A 19,186-nucleotide genomic window follows, 5' to 3' on the forward strand; every position below is an offset into this window, starting at 1 on the left:
GTGAGGGACTAATGCATTGTTGATTTTAGTCTTTTATTGGTATTTTTAATGGGATTATTTCCCAGCATTATGTTGATGCAGGTTTTGTGTCATAAACAGTAAAATGTTAAAAACCTATCATATAGCTGCTACCAAGCATTGTCTCTCTTTCACTGGGAACATGGAAGAGCTTTCAGTTCCAGTTCTTCTTTAGTATAAGTCATATTTAAAAAAAAATGTGCGTCCATCTAATGTACCACAACATATAGAGTCGTGTATATAGGAATTGATATGCTATGTGCTCTATCTCCATCTGCAGAAGCTAGTGGTAGTTCTAGACCTTGAATGTGTTAGACTGCTGCTGTTTGACAATAGTGTCATGTTTCTTTCATCCATCTGCACTTGGTCATGTAGCTACATTATGTCACTGTGTTGCTAGCGCTGTTCCTACAGTGAGACTCTGCTGCTCTGTGAAGTTTTCGTGCTCTAACCAGTTCTCCTCGTCTCCCCAACAGTTGACCGTATCGTAGGCCTGGACCAAGTGGCAGGAATGAACGAGACAGCCTTTGGTGCTACCTACAAAACGAAAAAGGGCATGTTTCGCACAGTGGGACAGCTCTACAAGGAGTCGCTCACAAAACTCATGGCCACACTGAGGAACACCAACCCCAACTTTGTCCGCTGCATTATCCCCAACCACGAAAAAAGAGTAAATACTTAAAACTTATTTGGGAGAAGCTGAGTGTAAACCAGTGGAAAGTAATGGACCTGTATCTTTTTAAATTAGAGTATTAGACCAATATGTCTATGTAGCATATATAGTATCTATAGTATTCAACACACCAACATACCGTACATTGGGCTCCAAAAGTCTGAGACCACTTTCCCAGTTAGTTATTTGTGTTTTTTCCAAGGAGACCCGGTAATGCTGCCCTGTAGACCAAACAAAAGAGAGAGAGAGAGAAAATAGAAAAATAGTGTCATTTTTAAACCCTCTGTAGAGTTTTTTTATTGAGCCAAAATTGTATGATAGAAATGTAGCTGTATACACATACTTGTTTCTGTTCTTTATTGTGTATTTGTTTCTTCCTTCAGGCTGGTAAATTAGAGCCTCACCTGGTTCTGGACCAGCTGAGGTGTAATGGAGTCCTGGAGGGGATTCGCATCTGCAGACAGGGTTTCCCCAACCGCATCGTCTTCCAGGAGTTCAGACAGAGGTAGCAAACAGCAAAGATGCTTTTTGAAGTCTGTAACTCCATAACATACAAAGGAAAGATTGGCTTAATTTTCAGTTTACATGTCTTTTCAATTTTGTTCACAGATATGAGATTTTGACACCTAACGCGATCCCCAAGGGATTTATGGATGGGAAACAAGCCTGTGAAAGAATGGTAGCGCTTTTTTCCTGTATTTTAGTTTCAAAACTTTTGCAGCTTTTGGATTTAAAGAGTCACACATAAGCATTAAACAGAATTACTTATTTGTGCAAGAGATGGCATGGAGTTTTTCCCAATCCAAATCTAGGATGTAAGAATAGGCGGTGTTGATAAAATATCAAGCCCCTTGAGGCAAATGTTTGATTTGTGATCTTGGACTATATAAACACACTTGACTAGCTACTAAGCTACATCCATGAAAAACTGACAGAAAAATGGCAACAAGCATAGCTGAGATTGACCCAGCTGGTCCAGTTGTTGGGAGTCCACAGACAGAAATAATGAAATGTTATAACTTCTGTTCCCTGAAGGAGAGGAATGAGGTACAACACATACACCATCACAGGTTGCCTGCCTTAAAGGAGTGAGTAGAGGTGTCTTCAGTCAGTCCACACTGGGGTGTGATATCCCATACTTTGTGTTGTACAGAGTGAATCTACTGAAAGGGAACAACTCATATTTCTTATATTAGTGTGGAAAATGTACGTTTAATTGCGACTGCTGCCTAGCAACCACTGCCACAACTTTTCTTGTTGCCTGAAAATGACACTGGCTTGGTCAGTCAATCAACACTGGTTGATTGTAAAGCCCCACCAAACAAAAAATATAAGCAAACATGAACATAGGCTGAAACAAAATGGTGATTTAGTCTAATATCAAGCTACGGCTGAGTGGCTTTGGTTGCAATGCCAAAATATTTGTCAGACTTGAAAAGAAACATTGTTAAAACAAAATAACCACAGAGGTTATTTCTCAACAACTGTGTGTTCATTCTATAGATCCGAGCCCTGGAGCTGGACCCCAACTTGTTCCGTATTGGTCAGAGTAAGATCTTCTTCAGAACAGGTGTTCTGGCTCACCTGGAGGAGGAGAGAGACCTGAAGATCACTGACATCATCATCTACTTCCAGTCTGTGTGCCGTGGATACTTGGCACGCAAGTGAGTCTCAGATCCCTGCACTATTATTCAAACAAGATTTCCGAGGTACATAGATATAACTATATTTGGATAGCCAAGATGCATTTAAGGACAGAAATCCAGTTGCTCAAACCAGCCTCAAAGGGGTCTGAGAAACAAAGTATCCAGATGTTTGTCAAGTGAAACACATCTGTCATGCCAAATCACATATACTTGACACGTCTCCAGGTAGTTCCTATTTTGTTTGTACATGATGCTGCACAAGGTTTCTGTCATACTGAAATTCTGACTTTGTGGAGCTTTACAGTGACTTTCAGCTCATTGTTTAGCTGTCTCGACCACAAATTTACTGTTTTGGTTCACTCTCACTGCTCTTGCACCAGGCAGCTGTTCTTAGTGAAAAACAAAAGGCAGACACACAAAGTTAGCAACTAGCTGGTGAATGTAGTGGAACATTTAGCGGCTAAAGAGCCAGACACTGTATTTCACTCCGGAGTTGGTGGAGACCAAAACAGAGCTAATAAAGAGTGAGTATTGGACTTACACACATCAGGTAGCCAACTCCAAATGAATGGCAATGTTGCACTGTAGATGCCGGATGTGTGAATAAGTTACAATTTGCTGAATTTCACCATTTCAAATGACAATATGTCAGTGTTGTGTTCCCAAAGTTGCACAAAATATCACTGCAGACTTATAAAACAGACATTGATTTGATAGATATTTTTTTTTTCTTTCCACAGGGCCTTTACTAAAAAGCAGCAGCAGCTGAGTGCGCTGAAGGTCCTCCAGAGGAACTGTGCTGCTTACTTGAAGTTACGACACTGGCAGTGGTGGAGGCTTTTCACCAAGGTGAAAACCATGACAGGGACCTCTTCCAACAAAAAAGTTCATATGTGCTATGCAGATGACACAGCTCTACATCTTATTAGTGATTGAATGGCTCAAAATTTTCCAAACAGAGTACTAAAATCTCTCACACGTTCCTCATTAACAAGGAGTGCGGAGTTTGGGTCAACGCCATCAGGGACAGTTGTGTTAATTTTAGAAAAAACATGAATTGATTGGACTTTTTATTTGGTTAACAAAAATGTGGTATAGATGTCCATAAATACATTTGTTCCTTTTGGTTTTCCATCATTCTTTGAGTGGTATGACTGTGAAAACGGTATTTTAATGTATTCTATGTGGTATTAAAAAGGTAGAGGTTGATTTCTCTCTCTCTCTCTCTCTCTCTCTCTCTGTCTCAGGTGAAGCCTCTGCTGCAGGTCACCAGGCAGGAAGAGGAGCTGCAAGCCAAAGATGAGGAGCTGATAAAGGTGAAGGAGAGACAGCTTAAGGTGGAGAATGAACTAGTGGAGATGGAGAGGAAACACCAACAGGTAAACAGGTCGTCTGTGCTGGAAAAAATAGTTTCAGTTTTTAGAAGGAAGGAAGGAAGGTAAGACAGCTGGTTGTATTTTTTTTAAAACTGTTCCCTCTCTCCAGCTCATAGAGGAGAAGAATATTCTAGCAGAGCAACTCCACGCAGAGACGGAGCTGTTTGCCGACGCCGAGGAGATGAGAGTTCGTCTGCTTTCTAGGAAGCAAGAGTTAGAGGAGATCCTTCATGACCTGGAGTCTAGGGTGGAGGAAGAGGAGGAAAGAAACCAAAGCCTGCAGAATGAGAAGAAGAAGATGCAGTCACACATCCAGGTTTTTTATCTTTTATACACAAACCTCTCTCCTATTTTTGTCTTGAGGTCAGAATAAAGCTACCACAGGTGCCAGTGTTAATTAGGTGTTAATGAGGTTTCAATAGTAATGTTTAGAGTGAGACCTCATTTTGCCCTGTCTCTATTTATTTGTACTGATCTTTTATGATGTAAAATGCTCCTTTTGCCCTCTATTACAGCCAATTCAAAATTTTCCTCTTTCCTAATGTTATTTTGATAAATACTTGAAGTTGTTTGATGGTTGAATTGTTTCCATATCGTATGTTTCTTTGGAAAACAACTACTTTGGTTTTATAAACACGTATTTTCATGTTTATTCGTATGTGGCAAAATATATCAAAAATATCCAATTAACCTTTTTTATTAACAATTAATTTTTTGGCTGTTGCTTAATTAGTCATAAATATTTAATTTGTAGATAGAGAAATAGAAAAATACTTTGAAGTGTTCAGTGTTATGTGTCAAACTATCACTTTATAAATTGCAATGGATATTAATAGAGCCTGACCGACATTGGATTGTTGGGGGCGATATCGATATTAAGGAGTAAAAAAATTCCAATATCGATATATCGGCCACTATACAGTATATATATAGATAGATATATATAAATACTTATGGAAAAGTTATGTAATGAAAGCAGGATATTTTACAGTTTAACAATAAACTTTATGGTCCAAAATTTCATCAGTGCACTGAAACGGTAAACGTCACTGGGAATTAAATAAAACAACTATAAAAATAAATAACTATACATAAAAAACATAAGAACGAATATGTATAAATATATATATATATTTAACTTGAATGAAAACAAAGGCTCAAATATACATAAAATGCTGCCAGTATAACTTGACTTAACCCAAGCATTTCTATTGCATTATTGCTTCTTAATAAAAGTATTCATATCAGCGCATATCTGAAAATATATGCGCCGATACCAATATATCTGTGATAGGCCAATATCGGCCTATAAAGTCGGCCAGCCGATAAATCGATCGGGCTCTAGATATTAATATGTGTGTGTTTTCCTCTCAACAGGACCTGGAGGAGCAGCTCGATGAGGAGGAAGCTGCAAGACAGAAGCTGCAGCTGGATAAAGTGACAGCTGAGGCAAAGATCAAGAAGATGGAGGAGGACATTCTGCTGCTGGAGGACCAAAACTCCAAGTTCCTCAAGGTGAGAGGATTATATCTGGAAAGTTACAGGATCAAAAGAAAACATGGCAGCACAGCAATATTGCTTCCTTGCTAGTTAAGTCTTCATACCTTTTCAGCTCCATATAGTGGTTGCTTGTCTTGTTTAACCGACACAGCAATTTTACCCAACAGGAGAAGAAGCTGCTGGAGGACAGGATCGGTGAGATGACCTCCCAGCTGACCGAGGAGGAGGAAAAGGCGAAGAACCTCAGCAAGGTCAAGAACAAGCAGGAGATGATGATGGCTGACCTGGAGGGTAAGGGACTTCCAGCAAGCTGCTGTACCTGGCTCCGTTTTGTGACCAAGGATAGGGAACATAGGGAAGAAGACAGACACAATGTAGGCTGCAGAATAGATGGATGAGCACCATCACATCAGTTGAAAATTAATTTGATTAAATGAACTACCCTCACAGCAAGAGGAAGATTAAAGGTTTTATGTTAAAGAACAACTTTCAACAAAGGTCAGATATAGGACATGCACTATGACTCTTTATGACCCTTAATTAGGTAAATTTATGGTTTACAGCTGTGCAAGGACTTAATGAGCTGTAAAGCAGTTAATCTTATTACTTTTAATTGTGTCAGGCTGTTAGCAATTAGGTGTCCTTTAGGTGTACCTTTTGGAGCCTCGTATGACCCCCCTAACTCGTGACTTTGCCCATTCACCTCTTGAGATTAACTCAGCCAGAAGTTTTATTTTTCAATCATTGTTGGCCTAGTTTTATTTACCGATCTGTTTATGACTCTTGTGTATGATACATTTGATTGATTTATGCCTCACTTCAGAGCGTTTAAAAAAGGAGGAGAAAACGCGCCAGGAGCTGGAGAAGGCCAAACGCAAACTGGATGCTGAGACGACTGACCTGCAGGACCAGATCGTTGAGCTGCAGGTCCAGATAGAGGAGCTGAAGATCCAACTGACCAAGAAGGAAGAGGAACTGCAGGCTGTTCTGGCCAGGTCAGTCGGAGACATACTGTAGAAAAGCACAAAGTGTCAAAACGAAAAGGACTAAACCTTCTGCAAAAGATAAAACACTGATAAATGAAATCCAGTGCACTGTAACAACAGATGAACAGGAGAGTCTCCAAATCAGCCTAAATTTTTGAGCTATAAGCCACAGCTTTAAAAACTTTGTATATAATAAAACACACAAAGAGCTGTTTTAATAAATACAACAGCTATTGACAGACTACAAAAATAATGACAGTAAACTAATTTCTAAATATGATAACATGATACAATTTCTGGAAAGGAAGCGGTGCTAAAAAAAGAAAGAGAATGAGGAGAATTAAATCAAGACTTGCTGTCAGGGAGATTTTTACAGTTTTTTTTAGTGTCGATCATATGACCCCAGCAAAAAACAGCCTTAGAGGAATTCCTGTTTAATAAAATTCTTCTTTTTGCCAACAATGAAACAAACGCTGTAATATCCTTTAACTTGCTGTTCAGTGGCTGCTTATTGACTGGAAGCCCAAAGATAGCTGTTCAAACATTTGGCCTCAAGCTTTTAAACAATAGCACATTTTCAGTACAAAAGTAAGCATCTGATGATAATAAGTCAGTTTCATATAATATTCAGATGTACAAAAGTATTTCATTTGAGCCTTGTGCTAAAGGATACAGTACACTGAAGTATATTTTTAAAACCAGTACTTGGCAGATGTAGTCCTCTGAACTTGTATCTCACTAAACTGGTATGGTAAAATATTACTGCTTGTGGTGTTGCTCATTTTCAGTGTGTAACGCACAGATTCACACACATCCTCTCACTAGTGCAGTACATCCAATTTCCATGACAACTGCACTCTACTGTGGTACAGCTAAGTCAATAGGAGGACCTAAAATAGACATTCAAACAAAGACAACACACAGACGAACACAGAGTCAAGTCTGAACTCCGACTTAAAGAAGCTAACGTCCTCTTCAACAGCTGCAACTAGTATGTCAGTCTCAGTCCTTCTCTACGTTCCTCTACTCACTGTTCCCAGCTGCAGTGTTTTCCATCAGTGATGCTGGATGAGTCTTTTCATCTTGGAGGCAGCCGTGTCTGATTACAGGCAAATTGATGTTGATTGATGCTCTCAGTCCTGGGCTTTGCACTAGTTTTTCCACAGGAAGTACTGAAGAGTTGGACTAAATCAGGCTGTCATGTCACAATGGAAGAGAAGCTATTAACAAGCCTGTTTTTTCTCATTAGGACATTTTTGTGTTGTGGCTGGAAAAGGCATGTGACTTCCCACTCTGAACCCAGCATCAAAATATTTTCTTCATTTAGCTCACTCCATTCATCCTGGTTTTCCATACATTTGGAGCCATTTGTAATTATTTCCTTGATTTAGCCGTTATAAGATGCATACTGCTGTGTTGTTGCTTTGATGGTCAGCCCAGATCTATTTAATGTGGCTTTTCAGTAGTTTCCTCCTTTCACGCGGCCAATCGTCTAGACTACAGGGGTTGATGGTAAATGTCTGTCTGACTAATTTCACACACAGAACTCATCAATTTAGTCACAGCTCGAGATAATTAAGCTTTCATTACACTTGATGTGCCTCATTTTGAATTCAGCAGCTATTCTGAGAGCAATTATATTATCTTTGTTTGGAAAGTTGGGAATTACTTTAATATGGGTATATGGGAGTCATTAGTGCCTTTCATCAAAATGGAGCATTGTGTTAATTATTTAACTGAATCATTATAATATTCAGTGTGTTTAATCAGCGAGTTTCTGCATAAGTGAGGAATGCAGCCAGCATGAATTACACTTAGGCTCACTACCATGTTGTTCTGACAGAAAAGACACACACACACGCACACACACACACACACACACACACACACACACACACTTTTGTTTGGACAGCTTCAGTAGTGAACAGTTCACTACACTGCCACCCTGTGTGTACTGGTGGCCTCATTTCGGCTATAAAAAAAGAAGACATCACTGACTTGCCTTTCATGTAATGTACTTGTAGACAGAGAATAAAAGTTTAAATAATTGCATGTGATAAATTTACAGCAGTGAAAAAAGTCCTCCATTGTTATATTATCAGGTTTCTTTGGTAAATCTAAAAAAAATTAAACATTAAAACATCATTTAAATTAACTAAAGTTCTACTGTCAGATTGTCTGTCTGTAGTTTTTTTATTTAAAGTGAAGTGTAAATGAGTAAGTGCATGAACTGAAAGACAATGTCAGCTGAAGTGTAAGCACTGGAAACAGTTGAGGTAAACTGTGTATGAACAGTGAAAGTTGTGGAACTTAAAAATAGCCAAGGTTTCGGTTTTTTGCTTGAAGGTGATGATCAGAGACTTGAAATGGTTTGAAGGGTCAGTGGAAGTGTATAAGAACGTACTTCATGTTCTTGTGCTTGTCCTGCTGATCAGAGGACCAGAAATATTCTAAAAGATTCTAATTATAAAAGTAAAATCTTAACAAAGGTAATGAGATCATTTAAGATATAATTTTTTCTAAAGAAATCTTGAGAAATTCAGATCCTCAGATGAAGTTCTAAGCTAATGGGGTGTTTTCATTGTTGTCATTATTGAGTTGAGTGATTATGGTCTACTCTGAAAAAACGATTTGTGTGCTGTGTGTTTCCAACCAGGAGTGACGAGGAGGTCGTCCAGAAGAACAACGCCTTGAAGCAGGTTCGGGAGCTGCAGGCACAGCTAGTTGAACTTCAGGAGGATCTGGAGTCAGAGAAGATATGTCGAAGCAAAGCAGAAAAACTCAAGAGGGACCTGAGTGAGGAGCTTGAGGCTCTGAAGACGGAGCTGGAAGACACGCTGGACACCACCGCCGCCCAGCAGGAGCTCAGGTGTTTGTTTAAAGCTGGTTTATCGATGATGAGAAAGGGGGAAAGAGGTGGGCTTACCAGACCTCTGTTGCCCAGTCCCCATCTCTGTCTGTGACATGCTCATTACTGATTACTTCTCAGTGGACAGTTAATTGGGATTTTATAAAGACAATAGTAGCAATAAACCCTGTGTGTTTAGATCTTTTGTTCTGTATCCTAGAAGGTGTCCTGTCCTCTAATCCTTTCTCTTGTGTCTGAACTCCAGGACCAAGCGAGAGCAAGAGGTGGCAGAGCTGAAGAAGGCCATAGATGAGGAGACCAAAAACCACGAGGCTCAGATCCAGGAAATGAGACAGAGGCACGCCACAGCACTGGAGGAACTCTCAGAGCAGCTGGACCAAGCCAAAAGGGTGAGTGGATCGCGACTGGTTAAACTTGAAGGGCTTTTATTTGCCCACATACATCAGTCTTCATCAATTGCATAAGTACATAAAAAGTTTATCAGGAAATTAACCAACACTATCCCACCAACGACCACCAGTTTAGATACAATGCCTGTGTCAACTTCAGTATAGCAATTCTTGTCTTTATCCCAATCTAAACCCTGATCATTACACAGAAGCCTTAAAAGAAACCATAAAACCATTATGTTTATCCTGTGCAGTTCAAGGCCAACCTGGAGAAGAACAAGCAGAGTCTAGAGAGTGACAACAGAGAGTTGGCCTGTGAGGTGAAGAGTCTGCAGCAAGCAAAGACGGATTCAGAACACAAGAGGAAAAAACTGGAAACCCAGCTGCAGGAGTTTATGGCCAGGGGCACCGAGGTAGAGAGGGCCAAGGGAGAGCTGGCTGAACGTTCACACAAACTCCAGGTAAATACCACCACAGACAGTTAGAAGACACTAGAAGCTAGAAGTTCTTGAGCAATTTTGCTACAACTGTGGTTTTTGACTTTGACCATTTGCCGCAATATTTGCCCAGTTTCATGGCATGCTTTGAATTAGTCTATTGTGCTTTCGTCATAACACTATTTGTCTTTTGTTAGACGGAGCTGGACAATGTATCCACTCTGCTGGAGGAGGCGGAAAAGAAGGGCGTCAAACTGGCCAAGGAAGTTGACAACCTCAACGGCAAACTGCAAGACTCAGAGGTGTGAACATCAACATCGGGGTTCCTGTCAAAACAAGTTTAAAGATAAAGCAAAAAATAACATGACCTAGAAGAAGTCAGCAAGTCACCATTCTCTCAAGTCTTAACTAATTAATAAACCTACCAAGCAGATTTCTCTGTCTGTGAAAAAATAGTTCTCTTATCTAATTGTTCAGAACTAGAAAAGATAACACAAGATAGCATGTGTGAAAATGCACCTTACATCACACTTCACTAATTAGCAGATAACAGGTATTTGCTACAGTAAGCATAACGGGTATAACACACAGGTCTCCCTGCCTTTCTTTTGTCTGATCATCATTTCTGTTTGTGGTCTGGTGTGTAGGAGTTGCGGCAGGAGGAGACACGTCAGAAGCTGAACCTGAGCGGCCAAATCCGCCAGCTGGAGGTGGACAAGAACACCTTGATGGAGCAGCAGGAGGAGGAAGAGGAGGCACGACGCAACCTGGAGAAACAGCTGCAGTCAGTGCAAACTCAGGTACAGTTATTCAGATCCACAAACATTAATTAGTCTCATAAACTTGCAGTTGCAGTCACTGGCATACACATACATAGATACATCTGCAGATCTGACACACAAAAAACATACATGTATGAGGCAGGAACACCGCTCCTATACCACTGATACTCATCTGAGCTCTAAGAGAAGGGCCAGGCTCCAAGATAAAAGGATATTTCTTATTGAAGTCCCTATAATGTTAATCTGTGATGAACAAACCAACTAAGATTTATGTTCATTTAAGGACTGTAATGAGCCTGAATTACACCCCTCTTACACAGAACATAACAAATGTCAAAACAATGCAAAGAATTTGTCCGCAAAATTATCGTGTATTTTCTTCTACTGAAAGACATATTCAAGACTGACTGCTAACTGGGTCTGAAACACCAGTATCTGAGTGCAGTTTCTATGGACTGCTGTTACACATGAACAATAAGGGGATTCATCAGGGTTGGTACTAAACGTTGCCATGTAGCTGCTGCCATGTGTGACGTTATCAATGTGTGATCGATGTTGGACCAAATAAAATGAAAGCAGAATATTTGCAGAGCAATATGTTGCCTTGTATTGTTACAGCAAGTGAAATATTTACATTTTGTTCCTACAACTCTAACACTTTATGCCAGAGGGGAAGCAAGATGATGACTTCAAAATATTGTATTATCTTTATGTATTCATTGATTTGGAAAATGTCCTTCCTGTAGCTGTATGACACAAAGAAAAAGCTGGAGGATGATGTGGGAGCGATGGAGGGCCTGGAGGAGGTGAAGAAGAAACTCCAGAAGGACATGGAGCTGACCAGCCAGCGTCTGGAGGAGAAGACCATGGCCATGGACAAGATGGAGAAGACCAAGAACCGACTGCAGCAGGAGCTGGACGACCTAATGGTGGACCTGGACCACCAGAGACAGATCGTCTCCAACTTGGAGAAGAAGCAGAAGAAGTTTGACCAGGTACACTGGATCACCCAAAATGTTTCAGAAATGATGGACAGAGGTCACTGAGGGTTGTTAGTGTATTGAAGGCCATTGTTTCTCTGTCTGCACTAGATGCTGGCCGAGGAGAAGACCATCTCAGCTCGTTATGCTGAGGAGCGTGACCGTGCGGAGGCTGAGGCCAGAGAGAAGGAAACCAAGGCTCTGTCTATGGCCAGAGCTCTGGAGGAGGCCTTGGAGGCTAAAGAGGAACTGGAGCGGTTTAATAAGCAGCTCCGTGCTGAAATGGAGGACCTGATGAGCTCCAAGGATGATGTAGGGAAGAATGTAAGTGACCCTTGACCTCTTAAATGACACTGCCGATACACCTTTTTTTTTAACATCCCAATAATTTTTCTTTATGGAAATCCCATGAGTGTTGTCTAAGGACTTTCCAACTGTTTTCATCCAACGTGTTTTGCTGATACGTTACGTTGTCTTGTGTCTCCTGACTCTGTGCACAGGTCCATGAACTGGAGAAATCCAAGCGTATGCTGGAGCAACAGGTGGAGGAGATGAGAACACAGCTGGAAGAGCTGGAGGACGAGCTGCAGGCCACAGAAGATGCCAAACTGCGTCTTGAGGTCAACATGCAGGCCATGAAGGCCCAGTTTGACCGAGACTTGCAAGCCAGAGACGAACAGGGAGAGGAGAAGAAGAGGGCGCTGGTAAAACAGGTACACAGGGCACATGACTAAAGACCATAATGGAATGGCTCCAGATGTTTTATATTTGCTTTGAAATACAAAACTTTGACGTGAGAAATGAAGAAATTGACTAAACTGCTCGTGCAGTATTCACAGTTTAGCATTTGTTAATTTTAGAATGACAAGATCAGCTTTTAGTGCTGAAACCTGACTTGCTGTGTGTTGTGTTGTTTTCTTCCTCCAGGTGCGTGAGATGGAAGCAGAATTGGAGGATGAGAGGAAACAGAGAACTCTGTCTGTCGCTGCCAAGAAGAAGCTGGAGATGGACCTGAACGAGCTGGAGGGACAGATCGAAGCTGCCAACAAAGGCAGGGACGAGGCTATCAAACAGCTCCGAAAACTACAGGTACATACCCCACAAACACACATCTGTTTCCTGCATAACACCTCATATGGAGTTTCTGAGGCTTGTCATGTCATACCACAGAAATGACTTTGTCCACATTGTTTCTGTTCTCCTGCAGGCTCAGATGAAGGACTATCAGAGGGAGCTGGAGGATGCCAGAGCCTCCAGGGATGAGATCTTCACCCAGTCCAAGGAGAACGAGAAGAAACTCAAGAGCCTCGAAGCTGAAATCTTACAGCTACAGGAGGTCGAGATCCTGATTTTTACTGTTATTTCAGTCATTTAATAGTTCTGAACTAGAGATTGGCTAATTGTATTTGATGTGTCCTGTCTTTTATACATGACAAGAAAATTGACATGCATGGAAAATATACCCTAATGTGAATGTGTGTGTGTAGGACCATGCCGCATCAGAGAGAGCCCGTCGACATGCTGAGCAGGAGAGGGATGAGCTTGCTGATGAGATCTCCAACAGCGTCTCTGGAAAGTCAGTGTCACCTTGTTTGTACTGATGCTTAGAACAGTCTTTACATGGGCAGTTGACCAAGACTAAGGTTTTGTACATCTTTTGATTATTTTGTGGAAGTTTTTCTGGACCTCAAAGAGAAAAGGTTGTTTGTTTCATGGCCTTATTATGAATTCAGCAAGAAATGTAATAGAAGTCTGTGTGTCAGGTCGTCACTGCTGGAGGAGAAGAGGAGGCTGGAGGCTCGTATTGCCCAGTTGGAGGAGGAGCTGGAGGAGGAGCAGGGTAACATGGAGATGCTCAACGACCGCTTCAGAAAGACCACCCTGCAGGTAGAGTGTCTGCACACGAGATAATAGTTATAATCATAACCATTGCGCTTTCGTTGATGTGTTAATCAAGACAAAAAGATAAGAATGCACACAAGCAGATAGCACACATTCTTACTTGGTACCACTCTCATCAGAGGTCAGTCAGTGCTATGCAGAAATGCTCATTCACTGAAGGTTTTTCAGTAGCTTTAGCAATTTTTCAATTAGGTACATGAATTTGCACTTACACTGCATCAACATGTCCCTCTCTCTTTCTCTCTCTCAGGTCGAAAGCCTGAACACAGAGTTGTCTGGAGAGCGTAGCGCTGCACAGAAGAGTGAGAATGCTCGACAACAGATGGAACGACAGAATAAGGTCTTGTGTAGTTTGTTAAATACATTAGCAGATGCGAGTATGTGCTTACATACATACAGGGGTTAGATAAAACAACAGGAAGAGCTTGTTACCAGTCGCTTTTGTAAACAGCGCAGCTATCTGCATCAGTGAGCTTTGTCTTCACACGTCTGCCAGGGCAGGTGGTCAGTGCTTGTTATAGCTTGTCATATCTTTCTGGACTGTTCGACATAACACATAAATTACTTTTTTAGTCCAGGCTAATATCTTGCCTGCTTTGACTTTGTAACTGTTATTAACTAACTTAGTTATTTTGATAAGCTTTAATGTGTCCTTTCTGTACATGAACACATCTAATGTTTGTTGTTCTCATCTGTTGTGGAAGCACTTTAACATGCAGGGATTGCTTTGAATGAAAAGTACAAATCATATTTAAAGTTCATGATCCTAACAGTTGCATATCATAAATGCAGGATTTGAAAGCTAAGCTTGCAGAGCTGGAAGGGGCTGTCAAGTCAAAGTTTAAGGCATCCATCGCTGCCCAGGAAGCCAAGATCCTGCAGCTGGAGGAGCAGCTGGAGCAGGAGGTCAAGTAAGTGTCCAACTCACCTGTTTTCACGACATGTCAGACGACATTTTACATCCATTGGAGTAAATATTTTAGGACAAGCAATGAAAAGTCATTGCTGAGCTTTTCTGTTCAGGTAGTGGGACACATATTTAAGGATCGATAAATCATTCTGACATAAATTTTGAGACATTAATGAAAGTATATGTTTGTTAAAGTCTTTTTTTTTTTTTTTACTTCAAGGGAGAGAGCAGCAGCTAACAAAATCGTCCGTCGCACAGAGAAGAAGTTAAAGGAGGTGATGATGCAGGTGGAGGATGAGCGTCGCCATGCCGACCAGTACAAGGAGCAGGTATTGACTCGTGACGAGCAAAGTGTCACACGTAAAAGGATTCACTTTTACTCTGGACGGTTATTCTGCCAACTGTCCACGACCTCTCACTGTCTCCCATCTGTGTCCCCGGGTGTCCATCTTCCTGCCAGATGGAGAAAGCCAACTCTCGTATGAAGCAGCTGAAGCGTCAGTTGGAGGAGGCGGAGGAGGAAGCCACCAGGGCCAACGCCTCCCGCAGGAAGCTGCAGAGGGAGCTGGATGACGCCACCGAGGCCAGTGAGGGTCTCACCCGGGAGGTCAACTCCCTCAAGAACCGCCTCAGGTGCGAGGAGGACTCTGCTAACACCCTGTGGTAGAAATGTCCCCAGATTCCCTGTTCACTTCCACAAAACAAATTCAAGAAAAATAAGATTAAAGGAAACTGAACTACATGTGTGAATATGCAATGATACAACCACATCAGAGGTGTATGTGCACTGGACTCTAATTTATAAGTATTGTTATGTCTGTCTTCAGCTTGTGTGCTTTTTGACCAGGCTAACATCTAACTTACACCATGTTCTCTGGTTAAGGAAATAGTTTGACATCATTGGAAATATGTTGATTTGCTTTCTTGCCAAGAGTTCAAAGTGTTCTCTAATTTACAGGCATCTAATTTGTTTAATTTGTACACAAATATAAATGTAAAAACAAGTTGTGGTTTGAAGGGTTTTGACTGTGTTCAGCTGCTGATCACCAACAAATAGTTCAGAGTAAAATCATATCTTCTCGAGTTTACATTTCCAACAGATTCCAATCAGGTACAACTCCCTGATTGGATTCTGAAGTGCTGGCATGTGTTTGAACTTCAGACAGACCCAGCTTAGTTTCCACTTTTTATGCTAAGCTAAGCTAAGCGCCCCCTGGCTCTAGTTCCATATTCAGCATATGTACAAGGGTGGTGTTGATCTTCTTATTTAATTCTCGGCAAGAAAGCACATAAGCACATTTCTGTTCCTGTAAGCAGCACAGGTTTAAGTTGTTATCTTGTTTTGTTGTGACCAGGCGTGGGGGTCCAGTCAGCAGCTTCTCCTCCAGCCGCTCAGGCCGCCGTAACCTCAACCTAGACGGTGCCTCTGTCGACCTGTCAGACGACGACGCCGACAGCCGCGCCGGCGACTTCAATGAGACACAAACCCCCAACGTGGAGTAATTACAGCTACACTTCGTCCTCGCTTTTCCCCTCTCCTCACCTCGCCACTCCCCACCTCCCCTTCAACTCTTCCACCTATGACCTGGGCCCAGTTTTCCCCAAGTGATTCCACGGCGTCAGCATGGTCTTCATTAATTTCAAACCACTGACTGGACAGACGGTTGGAGCGATGAGCTGTTTTATGGTAAAGCTGGGCAGAGTGCCCTGGCAACGCGCCTCTGCTCTTTTTGTATCAGATACCACTGCAGGGAAAATCCACCGCCCTCCCCTGAAGAAAAGCCTCCAGACCTGGAGAGTCACAGGGGCAAACGGACAATTCTGCCTTACTCTGTTCTCCTCTGGCAAGCTGCTAGCCATGGCTCATCTGTCGGCCATGTATCATCTCAGCATCATAACGTAACAACAACCCCTCCCCCCTCCCGTCAGACGCAAAGTTATCTGCTCAGCTTATTGAGAAAGTATGCATAGGTACAAAGTGCTTTTTATACATATGAATCTGTGTGTGTGCGTGATGTAGGCAGAGGCTGTGAGGTGTGCACACATCGAATATGTAACGTGTAAACGCACTCCATACTGGAAAATGCAGGACTACAGGAAAATGTATTTCACTCTGGTGTTGTTGTTGGTGTTCTGCTCACTAGTTGTGTAAAAGCCATCTGATGCGCGACACACTCCCTCCTTCCAGTGTTCAAATTGACGGTCCATTCAGAGGAAATACACAAAACCATGGTCACGCTGGCCTTTGGAATGCCGCGCCTGCTGCTTTTGTTGCATGAGTCTCCCTCTGATGTACAGACTACAACTCTACAGGAACGACTAACATCTCGGGACATGCAATACAACAAAATGGACTCTGAATTGAAAATGTATTACTGTGAAAAAAAAAAGGTATTTTATTTTCTCTGTTGCTTCATCTCAACATTTAGAATGTCTAGCTGAGGTTTTAACTGGGAATCTCATAGCTCATAAGGTTAACTGTTTTGTACTGTTGACCACTGGGAACACTATTTGGTTTGTAAGTATATTGTCCTCCAGTGTGGACCGACTTGAGCTGCGAATGATGCAGAGATGCTGGAAAATGCACAGAACTGCACAGGAAGATGTTTGAATTTTTAACTGGAAACCAACAGGAGACAAAAGCTCTTACTGGAAGCACTAAAGTGGCGCTCAGTCCACGTTTTCAATGTGACACTACTAAATGGTTACAGCTTAGGTTAAACATGTAGTTTGATTAGAAATGGAGACTTCATCTCAGTGTTTGTTTGTGCCTAGTCCCAGTTTGTGTTATTACATTTGAGTCACAGAGCTAAGTATCAGTTTTTCTGAATAATTAATACCTGCCGATCTTTTGAAACTTCAAAGATCGTTAACACTTAATACTGTTTTGAGTGTTTTTTTTCTAAATCCTCAGATCCTCTAAACATTTTGATGAAAAATTATTCCGCCTGTTGCATGATAAAATTTTTACCTTTTAAGTCAGCATGGACAAGTTGTCCTTTAGCACCCAGAAAAACTATAAAATGTCAATATCTGTAATTCTATGACAACGGTTTGTAACTGTTTTCCCAAGTGGCGACTATTTCCTAATTCAAACAAAGATGGTAGCTGGAAATCACATTTGTCTTCGCTGAGTTTGTGCGTCATGAAACAAAATTAAAAGTAAAGTTAAGTTACATTTGTCTGTATTAATGTCAAATTTGCTATGCTATTTGTTTTTTTTTGAAAATATAAAAAAAGTTATAACTTTCTTGTAATGTACAAGACGAGCTTGGACGTATGTCATTTCTGGGTACCTGCATAGGAAATTGGGAAACAGGTTAAAAAAGTGTTGACTGAAGAATCTCATGGCCCATTAGCACTGTAGCTGTAGCTGACTTTTATTGTGCAACAGACAACAGAAAGAGTTTATGTGGGTCAAAGATACCCAGACGTTTACTTTTAAGAAACTTGTAGCTCTGTGACACATTTGTAATGGTGAAACATAATGATGAACAAACTAGGGCTGGTTTGTGCCATGATTTTGTGAGTTGAAGCCTGACTCTTCACACTACCGACAGACCAGTGACAGGTTGTCTGAAAACAAACTTTTTAATTCTTTCCTTGGAATTTTAGCCCAAGTACCTTTAATAGCATCTTTTCGTGAGGTGAAGACGGGCTCAGCTTGAAATACAGCAGCAAACTCAACAGTTGAACCACTACAGTGTGAAAAAACATGTCAGGATACTCATATCCATCTACCAACTTCATTTAGTCTTTATTTTGGATATGCTGATTAGGATGGTTGTCTATGGCAGACCACTTTGCCCTTCTCCTCAAATGTTAACACTTAACAGTATGTTTCTTTAAAAGTGCCTTAGACACTAAATAAGAACATAAGTGGGCAAAGATTTCATTACAGATGTGAAACAAAACCCTCATAAGATCAAACAGGTACATCAAGAAGATATTCAGCGCTTAATCTTCTCTTTCTTTTGTATCGTTGCTGTGCTTCATATCATATCCACTGTGTACCTCTATGTTCATAATAACCTCATAGCTAGAGTGTTTGGGTCAAAATCAGTATTATAGTTTTATTATTAACTACATGAGAAGCAGAGCCCTCAGCAGCTGCATGTCCCAAAATTATTTTTGAACTAAGATTTTTTCCCCTGTAACCACTCACAGGTGAGTACTCAAGTTATTTTGGGAAATGATGCTCTGCACAGTATTTCATTTGGTTGGAAGCTTTAACATCCATAAGTAGTTAACTCATTTTTTTTCTTCTATTATTATCCAGCTGGCTGTTGACAACCAGGCATTCAACTGCAAATACTCCCATCTTATTATTTCTTGTATACCTGTATTTCTAGATGGTAATTTTTTTTTCTGTTTTGTTTTTGTAAAAGGAAAATAAAGCATATTCATTGTAGCTGTGATGCTGTTTTGGTTTGTTTTTGGGAGCTGAATACTGGTGTTTGGTCTTGTTTTATTTTACTTATTATTTATTTTACTTTTCTCAGTATTATGGCATACTACACTATGACGTCTTTTAAAACATTTTTATGACATACCACACAATTATGTTTTTTGATATTTTTATACCTTGACATTTTTATGACTTACTTTACTATTAAGTTTTTATGCCTTTGCATACTATGACTTTTTTTTAGTAGCAGTATATAACTTTCTATCTTGTTTAATACACTTAACCTCCTTACATTTATTTTAGTTTGTTG

The 19,186-nt window shown here is 40.9% G+C and overlaps 1 protein-coding gene across 1 annotated transcript in view; it reads left to right on the plus strand.

Moving 5' to 3' along the window:
• myh10 (myosin, heavy chain 10, non-muscle) overlaps positions 1 to 18,879 on the plus strand; it is a 56,698-nt gene extending 37,819 nt beyond the window's left edge. Inside the window, exons 18-44 of the mRNA XM_023412675.2 lie at positions 495 to 688; positions 1,075 to 1,196; positions 1,301 to 1,370; positions 2,195 to 2,355; positions 3,078 to 3,186; positions 3,585 to 3,716; positions 3,823 to 4,029; positions 5,091 to 5,228; positions 5,381 to 5,504; positions 6,037 to 6,208; positions 8,856 to 9,068; positions 9,313 to 9,457; positions 9,712 to 9,918; positions 10,092 to 10,196; positions 10,542 to 10,694; positions 11,423 to 11,671; positions 11,768 to 11,980; positions 12,157 to 12,369; positions 12,584 to 12,745; positions 12,864 to 12,992; positions 13,144 to 13,232; positions 13,420 to 13,543; positions 13,809 to 13,898; positions 14,351 to 14,469; positions 14,689 to 14,797; positions 14,929 to 15,101; positions 15,824 to 18,879. Of these exons, the coding sequence (XP_023268443.1) occupies positions 495 to 688; positions 1,075 to 1,196; positions 1,301 to 1,370; positions 2,195 to 2,355; positions 3,078 to 3,186; positions 3,585 to 3,716; positions 3,823 to 4,029; positions 5,091 to 5,228; positions 5,381 to 5,504; positions 6,037 to 6,208; positions 8,856 to 9,068; positions 9,313 to 9,457; positions 9,712 to 9,918; positions 10,092 to 10,196; positions 10,542 to 10,694; positions 11,423 to 11,671; positions 11,768 to 11,980; positions 12,157 to 12,369; positions 12,584 to 12,745; positions 12,864 to 12,992; positions 13,144 to 13,232; positions 13,420 to 13,543; positions 13,809 to 13,898; positions 14,351 to 14,469; positions 14,689 to 14,797; positions 14,929 to 15,101; positions 15,824 to 15,971 (4,070 nt within the window). The 3' untranslated portion in view covers positions 15,972 to 18,879. The remainder of the gene's footprint in view (positions 1 to 494; positions 689 to 1,074; positions 1,197 to 1,300; positions 1,371 to 2,194; positions 2,356 to 3,077; positions 3,187 to 3,584; positions 3,717 to 3,822; positions 4,030 to 5,090; positions 5,229 to 5,380; positions 5,505 to 6,036; positions 6,209 to 8,855; positions 9,069 to 9,312; positions 9,458 to 9,711; positions 9,919 to 10,091; positions 10,197 to 10,541; positions 10,695 to 11,422; positions 11,672 to 11,767; positions 11,981 to 12,156; positions 12,370 to 12,583; positions 12,746 to 12,863; positions 12,993 to 13,143; positions 13,233 to 13,419; positions 13,544 to 13,808; positions 13,899 to 14,350; positions 14,470 to 14,688; positions 14,798 to 14,928; positions 15,102 to 15,823) is intronic.
• Positions 18,880 to 19,186: the final 307 nt, after the last annotated feature.

Source organism: Seriola lalandi, unplaced genomic scaffold, assembly GCF_002814215.2.
Source record: "Seriola lalandi dorsalis isolate HSWRI2012SDOR001 ecotype SW California unplaced genomic scaffold, Sedor1 jcf7180002054486, whole genome shotgun sequence".
NCBI classification, from domain to species: domain Eukaryota; kingdom Metazoa; phylum Chordata; class Actinopteri; order Carangiformes; family Carangidae; genus Seriola; species Seriola lalandi.